Source organism: Erpetoichthys calabaricus, chromosome 16 (assembly GCF_900747795.2).
Source record: "Erpetoichthys calabaricus chromosome 16, fErpCal1.3, whole genome shotgun sequence".
NCBI lineage: Eukaryota > Metazoa > Chordata > Cladistia > Polypteriformes > Polypteridae > Erpetoichthys > Erpetoichthys calabaricus.
Window position 1 is genome coordinate 70,282,207 of NC_041409.2, and position 14,228 is coordinate 70,296,434.

The 14,228-nt window shown below is 40.0% G+C and overlaps 1 protein-coding gene across 1 annotated transcript in view; it reads left to right on the top strand.

Annotated features, from left to right (window-relative positions):
* Nucleotides 1-8,728, top strand: part of disp2 (dispatched homolog 2 (Drosophila)) — a 37,970-nt gene extending 29,242 nt beyond the window's left edge. The window contains exons 6-8 of the mRNA XM_051919846.1: nucleotides 263-366; nucleotides 2,065-2,162; nucleotides 3,383-8,728. Of these exons, the coding sequence (XP_051775806.1) occupies nucleotides 263-366; nucleotides 2,065-2,162; nucleotides 3,383-6,883 (3,703 nt within the window). The 3' untranslated portion in view covers nucleotides 6,884-8,728. The remainder of the gene's footprint in view (nucleotides 1-262; nucleotides 367-2,064; nucleotides 2,163-3,382) is intronic.
* Nucleotides 8,729-14,228: the final 5,500 nt, after the last annotated feature.

Consider the following 14,228-nt stretch of genomic DNA (forward strand, 5'->3'; position numbering starts at 1 on the left):
CTAACTTTCCTTCTAGCAACGAGAGTCCAACTAAAATGTAACGGTTGGTTTTGTCACAGTTTACAGTTGATTACCATCGTCAACTCCTCCTTTTGACAAAAGTTGACATCAGCCCTGAAAGAGTTAATAAAACATCAGGTTCAATTCCACTGCCTTCACTGGAAGACATCATTTCAAGAGAAAATATTCAAATAAAAGCTTGCACAGAAATTTGATGTCATTTTCCTATTCATTTCCTTAAATCACATATCTGTTTCTACAGCAGCTACAGCCAGGCAAGCGACCCACTTGACAAGGCAGACCAACGACAGAGGAGGATGGTGGACTGGAACTTCATACAGGATGCGTTCTTCTGTGACTCACCAGGTACAGTGGGGTGTAGAAGAGTAGGGGTGTGCAACAAATCTTTATTTTATATGGACTTTTTACTTCAAATGTCCTGTACAAGCATTTTAAACAAAGGCTTTATTTTTCTATCATAACTGGAGTATACGCAGGCTCAGTGACTTTTTAAGGTCATTCTGGAAATTTACCATGGGGTTTGAATTTCCGATTATTTACTTGCCTTTCTTGCTGTAATCATGACTTTTATTGCATACTAGCTGTCTCCCGCTGCTCCAACGCCGTAGTAATGAAATAAGACAAACTTTAAAAATCAATAAACAAACAGGTTTCGCTAGCTAAGCGGAGGCAAGGTATGCTCCAACATGTGGCAAGAGGTAGCCTGAGTTGAACGGAGGCTGGCGCGTGAGTGAGGAGGGCCCCACTCCCCTCCCCTCAGCCTGCAGTCTTTTTCTCAGATTAGCGCAAATAAATCGCTCTGCAAGTGAACAGTGATACTTGGCATGATAAGAGAAGTCACAAAATCAACCGGAATGTTCAAGCAAATTATAGAAAAAAACCCAATGTAAATCCATTAAATAATTCTCTCGTGAAAAGCAGACAGACATGCAGACAGACAGGCATTGGATTTGATAGATAGATAGATAGATAGATAGATAGATAGATAGATAGATAGATAGATAGATAGATAGATAGATAGATAGATAGATAGATAGATAGATAGATAGATAGATAGAAAAAGCAGTATGCTAACAAGAAAACAGCACTAAAGTTTATAACTTAGCCTACTACTTCACCTCATCTATTACTATTCTTTTATTACTTACTTGTATTATTTGGCTAAAACTTTCATTCAAGGCGACTTACAACATTTTTACACAATTTTATTCAACTTGCCCTCTCTGTTTGGGTCAAATTTTGCAATCCATTTTTTACCCACTTTACCCCATGTTTTTTAGTTACATATGACCAAATAAACCTTAATATAAGAAAAAAACATTTTTTTAATTTTTAGTGCATTTTTGAATAAAATCATGCCACTTAATGTTTTTTTAATATATATTTTTTGAGATAATTGGTTACCTTTCTTTTGGTTTTATAATTGGAGCACAGGTAGGTGAACACATAGTCGGTAGGAAGACCAGAGTTTGAAGGACAGAGACCCTAACCACTATGGCATAGTGCCTGCCTAACGCTAATTACCATTAGAGTAATACTACAAGACTGTCTTTGGGATCTCATGGCACGCAAGCTGGACTTGCCTTACCACAGATGAATGCCTCCTGGCACTGCCTTAATAATTTCATTTAACGTGAAAACAGGCTGGTGATTTTGCTCACCATGTATTGTATAACAGTACAAAATTAGGACTTCTTGCTGGACAGCAGTGCTTAAAGCACTTGAGCTTTGGATTCTAGCCACTGTGTAACTTTGTGTGGTGATGTACTCTACTGTCATAATGACCCCCTTGCTTTTAGGGTATCTCATTGTATTTAGTATTTCACATCATTCAAAGCACATGCACTACAGCCGGCCACTACGGCTAAGGTGGTTGAGTAGTTCAATAAATTTATTCAACCAGAACAAGATGGAATGAAATATATCTTAGAAAAAGCACAATATAAGTTATATTGAGGAACTTGAAGTAATGAGTGAAATTCAGTTTTGAAGTGAGGCCAATTTCTCTTTCTTTCCTGTTCTTATGTGCTTTTACTGTTACAGGGGAGAACTATGCACAGCTGGTGTATCGCTCTGGAAATTCAGCCAGCCTTTGGAGCCTGCAAGCAATCCGCAGCATGTGCGAGATGGAGCAGACCTGGGTGAGTGGAGAGTCTTCTACTCTACTGAACCCTCTTTACCCCTACACTGTGGTAGGCTGAGGTAACCATGCAACCTGTTTTTCAGTTTGAAATGTCCTTAATGACCAGCTTCTAAGCAATTAGGCCTGCAGAGAAGGTACTAATTACTAGTTGTCCTTTTATAATTTAACTACTCATGTTTCCACAACAATGTCTGTTCTGTAGTTGCTTCACAAGAGCAGGAACTTCTTGGAATTAATGGGTTACACTTCTTAGAATGCAATAGCAGCACATTATCTACAGTATATCACTGTCTGTTTTAGGTACAAACTTTCCATTCAAGGATTTTTTTCCCTGTTCCTGCGGTGCATTTTGGGAAATAACCACACCCTCCTAAGGACATCATTGATAACCTTTTTATCTGACTGCCTACTGCTGCATGGTTTAGAGTGTTGTAAAAATCTGGTCATTCCGGAAGAGACCTTGCTAACATGACACAAAGATATACAGCAGGGGTGTGCAAAGCCATTCCTGGAGGGCCGCAGTGGCCACGGGTTTTTATTCCAACCCAGTTTAATTAGAAAACAATCCTTGCCAATAATTACATTTCATGGCTTTTTAGTGCTTTAACTCTGCTATGTCAAGTCATTCTCAAATCCTAGATTTTTTTTTTCCATTCTAAAGATATCCAAATATTTTGAAGTGTAAAACGGATGGGTAATTCTCAATCCTTGACTTTTTTGTCTTCTCTTTCCTTCCAAGTATTTAATTAAACCAAATAGTGCATGATAAATACACACAGGCGTAAAGGGTAACAAGCAAAATGGATAACTGCTGGTTTCTTTTGTCATTTGCATCTTATTGCTAATAAGGAGCAATTAAAAACCAAGAATGCAGCTGTTTAAGACTTAAATAAGCAATAAGGGTTCAAAATCTTAACGAGGGAGATAACTAAAATGAAGCAGAAGTGTTTCTAGAGCAATTAGTGCTTCTTAAGCAATTGGGTTGGAACAAAAGCCTGCAGCCACTGCGGCCCTCCAGGAATGACTTTGCACATCCCTGATATACAGGATTCTGAACTACATTACAATTTGTTTTATTCATTAATTAAAAGTAAGGTGGAAATGAAACCCTGTACAAAGTGTGATTCACCAGGGGCAGGGTTACTGACCCCTGTCCTAGGAGGTGAAATGACCTCACTTTGCTTTAATGCTGAAATGCCTTCTTCTCTTCTCTTTTAGATCCGTTCCCATGCTCATTTCCAGGATCTTTGTGTCCGTGAGGGTGAGGGTCAAGGAGGAGAGTGCTGTCCAAGTTGGTCTCTTGGAAACTACCTGGCTGTCCTGAGCAATGCTACCTCCTGTTTAGGGCTAAGCTCCTGGCAGGTGCTGGACAGCTTGAAGCTCCTGAGGTACTGTGCCCCCTACTACCATGATGGGAGTCTAGGGCCATCCTGTGGCGAGAGGGGAAAACCTGGCCGTTGCTCAAAAGTGCCAGAACAATGCAAGCGATCCAGTGCCGTCTACCATATCCTGCACTACCTGGTGGACAAAGACTTCCTTGGTCCTCAGACAATTAATTACCAGGTTCCGTCCCTCAAGTATAGCCTGCTTTTCTTGCCAGTCCGAAGAGGCAATTCAATGCTGGATATTTATTTGGACAACTTGGAGGGTCGTGACCTGACTTATGGAAATACAACCATTACCGGCATGGACCTTGGTATCAAACAAAGGCTCTTTCACTATTACTTGGCCCGAGACTCGGTGTATCCTGTGCTGGCGGCGGTGACGTTGTTTTTTGTCGTAACATTCTACATCCGCTCTGTCTTCCTTTCAGCTATGTCAACTGCAGCTGCTCTAGGCTCTCTCATGGCTGCCTACTTCTTCTATAAAATAGCCTTTGGACTCTCCTTCTTTCCTTTCCTCAATCTAGCAGCGACCCTCATTCTTCTGGGCAGCTGTGCAAACCAGGCATTTGTGTTTACTGATTTCTGGAATCTGCAATTGTTCCAGAAGCCTTCATTGACCCTGGAGAAGCGGGTGAGCCGTTCACTACAGGAGGTGGGATATCTTATGACAGTGTCTGGCCTGACCTCCAGCGCTGCCTTCTACTCTGGCTACATGAGCAGCATCACCGCAATTCGTTGTTTTGCCATCTACCTAGGCACAGCTTCTTTAATAAGCACACTCTTTGCTGTGGTTTGGCTGCCATGTGTACTGGTGTTACGTGAGCGCTACACTGTTACCACAGCTGCTGAAGCCCCTCGTGGAAAGACCTGCTGCATTCTGACTCGTGGAGGATTCTGGGAGTCCAGTTCCCGGAAACGTTGCCTGTTTTCTCTTGTACGCAGGATGAGGGAGCTCAGACGGGGCTTGGCAGACACCTCAGATCTGCTTTTTCAAAAGATCTTGCCTTGCGGCGTAGTTAAATTCCGATACATCTGGGTTTGCTGGTTTGCAGCAATGGCAGCCGGAGGGACTTACATTACCTGCATTGACCCTGGCATGAAGCTACAGGCATTGGAAGGCGTCATGGCTCAGCTTTTCCGTTCTAGTCACCCTTTTGAGAGGTACGACTCAGAGTATAGGCACCAGTTTATGTTTCAAAGGATAAAAAGTGGAGAGGAGAGGCCTATGAGTGTTACACTGGTTTGGGGAGTTCTCCCAGTTGATAATGGTGACCACTTGAACCCCAAAAGCAATGGCTCCTTGATGATGGATTCAGAGTTCAACATGAGCAGCTCCGAAGCACAGACTTGGCTATTGGGTTTGTGCTCACGTCTACGGAACCAAACATTTTACTCTCCTCCGACTTCTTCTTCTTCTGACGAGGAGGAGCAGGAGTGGCAAGGAGACAGCGTGTGTTTTATGGAGCACCTAGTGAAGTGGATTTCCAGCAGGCAGTGTTCACAAAGTGACAATGAGAACAGCCTCTGCTGTAGTAATATGCTACCCCCATTCCTTCCACAAGATCTTCAACACTGTCTGGGCATGATGGCAGCTGAGAGGCAAGCAGGAGGCCTGCCTTTTGACAGTGGTGGGCCACGATTTGACTCTGAGGGCAGTGTGGCAGCTTTAGTGTTAGAATTTCGGACCACACATTTCTATAGCTTTAACTATAGCCGCACTATGAGCTTCTATAAAGCAATTGACACCTGGTTTGAGGAGGAGATCTCCAGGGCTCCAGCAGGTCTACATAAAGGATTTTTTGTGAGTTATTTGACACTCTTTGACTTGCAGCAATGCCTGAGTTCTGAGACCCTGTTGGTGACAGGCTTTTCCATTATTCTTGTCTTTGCTGTTTTCCTCCTGACCACCTGGAACGTCCCCCTAAGCCTATATGGGGCTATTGCAGTAGGGGGTACCGTTTTTGTGACCATAGGCCTGATGGTTCTTTTAGAATGGCAACTGAGTGGAGTTGAAGCTCTATTCATTTCAGCTGCTGCAGGCCTTTCTGTAGATTTTGCTGGCAATTACTGTGTTTCCTACAGTCTGTCCCCACATTCAGATCGCCTGGGAAGAGTGGCACACTCTCTCAAGAAAATGGGATGCCCAGCTGCTGTGGGTGCTGGTGCTTTTTTTTGTGCTGGGGTCTTCATGCTACCTTCCACTGCCTTAGTGTTCCGGAAGCTTGGCATATTCCTGCTGCTGGTTAAGTGTGTAGCCTGTGGGTTTGCCACCTTTTTTTTTCAGTCCATTTGTTGCTTTTTTGGGCCCCAGAAGAACTGCGGCCAAATTCTGTGGCCTTGCAATGCTACTGACACCTACAAAGAGGATCCTGTTCCTGGCCTGCTTTCCCCTAGCTCAGCAACTTGTGGGGGGACATCTAACTATTCAGTCAATGGTGCTTTTGGCTGTGGTGGACGGTCCAGAGCAAGAAGAAGTTTTGGAAAGGGTGCAGGAGAAGCAATGCACATTCATCAAGGCCAACAAAGGCAGCGGGTTAGGCCTAGTGGTGGAGGCAGGGACTTAGAACAGTATGAGCTGCAACCTCTGGCCAGACACTTAAGTGACAGCTTTGAAAATAGTACCTGCACCAGTAAGTTGTCCAACAGGCCTTCTGTCCTCTCAGAGGATATCCAGTTCCGCAGTCTGACTCCTCAGATGAATTCAGACAGGCGGGCTACAGAGGATGACTATGACAATGAAGATGCAGGCAATGGGAACCTACAAACTTGCCCTCCTCCTGCTCTGCAGACTTCTTCACCCTACAAAGAGAATGTTCTGCGGTCAGTGCTGATTCCTGCAGCAGAAATAACCCAAAATAGACTGCTTTGTAGGAGATGCAGGGGCCAAAAGCAGTGGAATCCATCCTTATCGTCCTCTTCTAGTTTGGATGATATTGTGCTCAGCTGTCAACTGCCAGATGGAGATCACCAACACTCTGTTGCTCTAGAAGGGGCAAGTGGCATTCTTTATGAGCGTCATCAACATCGTTGCCTCTTGTATTCCCAGTCACAGAGTTCTTTTGAAGGCCTGGAAGACTCAAATGAGACCTGTTTAAGTGAAGTAGATACAGGACTCGCAGCTGACACCAATGTGGAACAACACCCTGGGCACCTCAATGGCAAGCGGGATACATTACGTTTGGCTTTGAAAGAGACAGTGTTTGACACAGGACTATCTAGCACAGGGAGGGGATGGGCAGGCCACACAAATGCTCCTGTAATCATTCCCAACAGCAAACCTGACCTGCCAGATGTATGGGTCAAGAGAGAAAACGACAGAAGCAATAATAGCTGATGAAGATTCCGTTTTTTGAAGTGGCACATTCTATTAGGAGGGTATGGGTGGTATATTTAAATGCAATGTGATGCCAGGCTCCTTAGACACAGAGGCATGAGATCTGTTGCCTTGGATGATTATTGCTATTCTGTTTCTTCAGGGATGAAACTGCTACAAACAGGCTGCTCTACATGGCAGTGTATTAAGTTTCCAGAGTCCCAAACATACTGTCTGTGACAGCCCAGCTGTATTTTCAAGAGGGTGCAAACAGACACCCTTAAAATAAATGATAATTAGCAACGGCACGATAAAACCCTTGCCAGCATTACCTAGAAGCCATCGTGTCTCTGACTGGGCAGCATCTGGTTCTCTTACATTCAAAAACATGCACTTCTTCAGATATGTATTTCAGCATATGTAAGAGGTTGGACTTTTCAGCCTAAAGAATTGAATCCCATCATAATATACAGTATCTTTAAAAAAAAAAAAAAAAAAAACAACAAACGCATACTCTAAAAAAAACACTGACAATGTGCACCTGCTAATTACATAGAGAATAGGTCATGCTTTAATAAAGAATATTAAAGCCCCATTCTGCAATAAAGCTTCTACAAGATGTCAGCCACAGTAACTCAGGTTGTGCAGACACTTTAGTCTCGGGTGGAAATACCTATAATTGGCTAAAAGCAAACCATACAATTCAGAGTTGTATTCAGTTTGGACTGCACCTTGATAACAACCATTATTAAAATGGGTATACATTTTTAACACTATCTACATTTGAATCCTAGTTGTTTTATGAAGACAGTCTCTCACAGACTAACTGATGTCTAAGTTTACAGAATTTTGTCCTTCTTTGCTTTACCACTGTCACCTTATACGTATTCAATTGACCATTGTCTCATGCACATTAGCAGGTGGAAGCAGTTATTTCTTGCGCATGGTTGTATGTACCATATTGACCAGTGTAACTAAAGATGTTCTCAGATGCCATATGGAAAGATGTTTGAAAGAAGGTGACCCTAAAATTCTTTATTTCTATTGGGGGAACTGAGTTACATAGAAGAAAACAGGAGGTTGGTGTAAGAATATCATTACAGCAATAAAAATCAGCATGCACAGTCTTAGTTCTGCAAGGCCATAATAGATTAAGGATTTGGTTCATATCTATTTATTAATACTGAATATTCTGTTATCTGAACTCCTTTTGTAAACAGATGACTTGCACTAGCTCTCTATTTTCTCTTTAACATATTAATGCGGAGGTAACTTTTACTCATCTATGAAATTCAGAAAGATGCTTGCCATGACTGTGACCTTTAGTACAAAGAAGTCTCTTGCATTTTTAGATTATTTAGAACCAAATTCTTTGTGAAGAAGTTTTAGTTCTTGTTTCGTTTATTAACCAAGCAATTAACTAAGAGTCGCACACAAAATTGGGGTGTGGGCAACAGCTAATAAGCTTAATTTTTTGCCAATGTGAGTAAAATATTTTGTTAAAAAAGAACTGAGGGGTACAAATCCAGGGGCACAGTCTTGGTTCTGCAAGGCCAGAGTAGCTGGAGGATATGGTTCATATCAATTTTGTTAATTTTCCCAGAAAAGTCCAACGTAGGTTTGTAAGAAATTTATAGACAAGGTACAATAATAGTAGTTTGAAAAAGACAAATATCTGATTAAATTAAATTTCTTTATAATTAAAAAAAATTGCTTAGATCAAACATCTACAGTAGATGAAGCCCCTTAAGACCAGAAATGTTGTGTCTTGTTGTGGCATAGCACAAATAAGAATAAAAGAGAGAGAGAAAACATGAAATCACCGGGTTAATTGTAATTTTAGGAGGCTATTTGAGGAAGCAGGAAGGATTGTGTACCACCAGGATGACTTTGTAAAAACACAGAGTTAAAGAAACAGAAGACATGGAGCAGAACTTAAGAATATACTGGGTGAATCAGAACACACCCAGCCTCTTACAACTAATATTGCGTAGACTGCAGTACACTTGCAAACAAATGTAGTTCTGCAGGTCTGAGAAATCTGAAAATATCCTTGTGAGAATAAGTTTTGTTAGAAAAAGTACCATAGAACAGCTCACACTTATAAAAGGGGATTATAATACAGAAACATCTCTCAAGGGTGAATTAATTCCAATTTGTATGTCAGTAAAAGTGCAAAAACACACATCTAATGAGTTTAAAATTTTGTAATTACTAGGAATGCATACTGATACATGTCAACCATAATCAGGTTCTAAATATTAGTGGCTTTAAACTACTGACCCATAAAAGTAGTACTAAAAAATGTAAGTCACGATAGAAATGCATCTGCTTCCATGCCAAATGTAACATCATCCAAAAGGTAATCTTCCAAAACTACTTAGTCCCATTTTCAAGATGATATTATGAAACTGTTTAACTCATACAGTATTACGCAATTTGTCTCAGCTCACTCAGTACAGGGTTGTAAGGGTCCAGGACCCTTCATTAAATTGCTTTCCTTTCATTATTTGCTTTATTTGCTTCTACCACAAAATAACTTTTACTAGATTTCCTCTATTAATAATGTACAGTATACACTGAGTGACTACTTTATTAGTTTTATTTGCCTAATAATGATATACAAATTAGCAAGTAATGAATTTCTACTCTGAATAGCGTGTTTCATCTTAAGAAATAAAAGCTTGATTTGACTAAGAAATGGTGATCTGCATTATGCTGAATTTCCTTTAATTTTTTTCCCCCCAGAATCGTCCTAGGACTTTTCTAGCTTTGAGTAATGCAGAAAATTGCTGTGACAAAAAACGTTTGCAGATGGGTACACAGCTGCTATAAAGGGATGGAGGTGAAGGTCGACAATGTTGAGATAGCCTCCAGATATAGCTGTCCTTGTATCAAAGAGACCCAGTGTGTACCCTACTCCATTACACTTTCCAACCATTGCCTGCATTTTAGACAACTAGCAAGCAGGATCCATAGACTCAAAGAGATTTTTACCTAATCCTTATCTTATTGTCCCTATGATTAATTAAAACTAGGACTCAGAAATAATGGGAATATTCCTCCAATCCTACAATATCTTGTATTTTCAGGTGGTGCAGTGGTAGTGCTGCTGCTTTGCAGTAAGGAGACTGTGGAAGATTGTGGGTTCACTTCCTGGTTCCTCCCTGTGTGGATAGCGCTTTGAGTACTGAGAAAAGCGCTATATAAATGTAATGAATTATTATTATTCTTTAAACCACAGTAGAGTGCTGACATAACCACCCATAACAATGCAGTCTGTTATTATATTTTATTTCTTGCAGCACCACTGTTGTACTTCCCTGTTACTTGACTGATTGTATCTCAGGTGGGTTTCTGTATATGTCATGTCATTCTTCTTTGGCCCCTTTAACCAGTGGTCTTTTTTTGACCACAAAACCACAATTGGGTAGATTTTTTTTAGGTAATGGCCCATCATTAGTAGACCCATTGTCTTCTCTGGAAATCCTATAGAGTTGATGTCCCAACACATGTATGATGGCACCTTTAATCTCTATCACTTTCATGTAGTTTAAGCCATTGAAATCCTACTATTTCACACATTATTATCGGAAAACATGAATGAGCATTCAATTATGTGCAGTGTGCAAGTGGACCTAATAAAATGGTCACCCAGGATATATATAAATTCATCAGTTCATTTAATAACCTGTCAGTGGCTATAAGATCATGAAAACCAAAATAGGGGTTTGGCTAGTGGATAAAGGGAGTCTAGATCTCTTGACGCAGGACTCACAAATATATTACGGTTATGCATTTAAATTCTTTGTTAATTGTGGTGATGGAGATTGGCAATTAACATATACGGTAAGTATGAATCTATATATATAAAATCCCTATGTGCGTCCAGGTGTCCGTGTGTGTGTGTCTTCTGGTGAAGTGCGCATGCGCTGGGCACGGTGCGACGCGCGATATTACTGTCAGAGAAAGTTAGAGGCGTTTTACGGAAATACAAACCAGTATTACTGCGAGAGGAAATTAAAGGTACACAATACAGTGACACATATTACAGCCACATACAAGCCAGTATTACTGTCAGAGGAGATTAAAGGCATATTACCGACGCGCACGCCTGTATTACTGCCAGAGAAAATTAAAGGTATATTACGGACGTACAAGACGGTATCCTTCAATAAGGTCGCGCACAAAAAGGCGAGCCCTTATTCGCCGCGCTCAATTGAGGTCGCCCTTTTGAAGCTCGACTTTTTGTGCGTGCCCTTATTGAATAGAGCCGTACAAGACAGTATTACTGTCACAGAAAATTAAAGACACACAATACACGGCGGCAGCCCACGGAGAACGGTCAGCTCAGCAAGTAAACATCAACAAAAGAAAGGCTGAAAGAAAGAAAAATACGACCAACAAAAACAATGAGGTCAAAGTCCCTTGCCATTTAATATAGACTGCTCCTACTAATGTTTATGCACTACTGTTCCAGCGCCCGTTATTGTAACGGGCTAAATGACTAGTTTCACTATAATCTGTACACTTGATACTTACACTACCAAACCAAAACAGGTACCATTTACATTTTCAGCTTAACTGCTTTCAATGTGGAATTATAGATGTTCATGCACTTGGGCTTTATAGCACAGTCCACGGGCCTGTTTGAACTGTCTGTCTTTTAGTGTGTCCTATACTGTTGGTAGAAGCTCTGGCTGCCCAAGACACGGGAAAGTACATTAGATTAGAAATAATTCATTTAGACATGTGTTATACACTATTGGGAAAGAAAATACTGTACACAGGTCTAAGCAGAAATATCACTTGCCTTTCCCTGGTGGCAGTTTTTGACAAATTATCGTGATTAAACATTCTAAGTGCCTTCTTGCACAAAATCTCCATAAAGTCATCCTTTGCTTGACTGTTCATGGTACCTTTGATAATGAACAGTGTAGGATGTACCAAGTACCAAGAGGATGAAATGCAAAAGATTCTGACATCTTGTGTAAGTCTCAAAGGGTTATTCACACATTATTTCTGTGAAATTTAGTTTGCAATTAAATAAGAAATTCAAGTGAGTCTACATGCCAGTGAGTAGAAGTGAACAATTTTAAACTTTTGCAAACTGCCAATGAATCATCTTGGCTGCAGGTTTTCCTTTTTGGCTTCTGCTAGCTTCTGTGTGCCAGCCAGTCCAGAATGGATTTTTGCCAAATGCTTGATGCTACTGTGTAGGCACCAATTCTTTTAGGGGGGTTTAGGGGTCCCTGGATATGTATATTTGCATTTGGCCTTGCCTTTTAATTTAATGAATAGTGAGAAACAAAATGTTTTAAGAACTGAAAAATGTCATATCTCAGAACCTAACACAGACCATTATCATTAAGTCAACAGTGAAATATTAACTGGGAATTGTATGGAAGCATGGGCCACTCAATTCCAGAAGATGCAAAGGCATGGCAGCCATAGAGGTGTTGGCCACACTGTGCATGTAAACCTGACCAAGAAAAGAAGCAACCAGGGAAGAGAGCTCCAATAAGCTATGTGCATCTTCAGGGCAGATTATTTTTTATCAATTGACTGTACAATATTTTAGGTGTATTATTTACTGTATAATTAAAAGGGAAAAAATCTTGATGGACAGGTCTCACAATGACCTAAAATGCAGAGTACAGAATAATGACTTTCCAACAAATGTAAGACTGCCTATGGTTTTTAGAATTACATTTTCAGAATTTGAATAGTTTAAGTTTGACTGAAATATTTAATAAAGTGATAATAAATTTTATTTTCAATGACATTTTTTCTGTATTCCTTATGTTGCAGAGTTTAGAAATTCACATGAACAAAATAAAGTCTGAAATAAGTCTCCAAATTCTGAAGTGGGACAGAAAAACTTTACATCAATACCACAAAAGAGAAGAAGAGTTGAAGGGTAATTCCATATTGAAACTTGAAAATGTGAGAAACAATGTGTTTCTAACTTTCCTTTTATATTTCAGTATGGAACTAATACTTATTTAAAACATGTTCAGAAAAAAATATATTATTAAAACACCTGTCTGTAACAAAAGCAACCAATTTTTTAACAGTCATGATGTAGTTGGCAAGAAAATTTTAATTTTCTTTTTTCTGCCATATTGTTAATGTTATTACTTAAAAGTCAGAAACACAAAGTCAAAATAATCCTCTTAAAGTCAAAACCAAGGCATTTTTCTAATCAAGATGTTGAACTGTCTAAACAGATATTTTTAAATAGGGTACACACATATAAGTTCAACCAAAACACTCAAACCTAAGACAAAGGTCCAGGCCAAAGAATCCTTTCCAACTGTAGGTTTGCGTGAGGAGAAAAATAAAACTCTTTTAACCAGGGGTGAAGCCAGAAAATCAAGATTCATAACACCCTAATTTGCTCAACCAAGATTTTCAAAATACCCGATTAAAATTTCCTTCAAATATTCCCTGAACTTAACTTGTTAATGCTCAGCATTGCAGGGAAAACCACTACAACAATAAGGGGCACTTGTTTTTTGCTATTCTGTATCTGCGAGATCTATTACCAGCGCATTGATCCTAAACTAAATCAGTTTAATGTGGATGTAGGACTCTGCTAAGACTGCGTATCAAATATCATGTTTTTTCATGAATAAAATAATGATGGGACAGCAGAGGCTTTGGAATGCTTCAGTTAGGGAGCTCATGGGGTTTGCTCATAGCTCAATCAGACTCTGATCCCCTACCTTTCAACGAGGCCAGTTTCCAACTAAAGGTGAAGTGGTCATGGACTGAATCATTTCCAGGAGGTCATAGTTCGCTCCTGAAGAAGAAAGGTATAGTCTTTGAGGCTGAGGGAGAAGCACCTACCACAAATTGAAAAGTACCGCTTCCGAGTCTTTACATGAGTGATGGACAATATGGTCATAGTCATAAAGCAAGAGTTAGGTGCTTGGATGAAACTTTAGATTTATTTCTTGTGAGAAATGCCAGGACCATGATAATACAATGATATTTTTTCAATACTGACTTATATTTATTATTCTTTTCTTTTCTGATTGAAGTTAAAGTTGAAATAAAGTTACAGAACAAATGTGACAATCTGCTACACTTAAGAAAAAAAACATTTAATCAAGTCCACCGAGGTGTTTCAACTGTAAAAACAAATTTCAAGCCTCTAAATAGCGGAAAATTAGTACAGTACGTAGCACAGACACTGGTACATCATCTGACTTTATTTCTTGGTTATGGCCTGTGGCGTTGCCATCACCTAAACAGGTGGTTTATGATTTAAGCGAATAACTTTAATATATGAATTACTTTGAATATTTTCAATTGTGGATTCAGTATTCTGTTAGCTACATTCACGTATGCACTCAGCAGC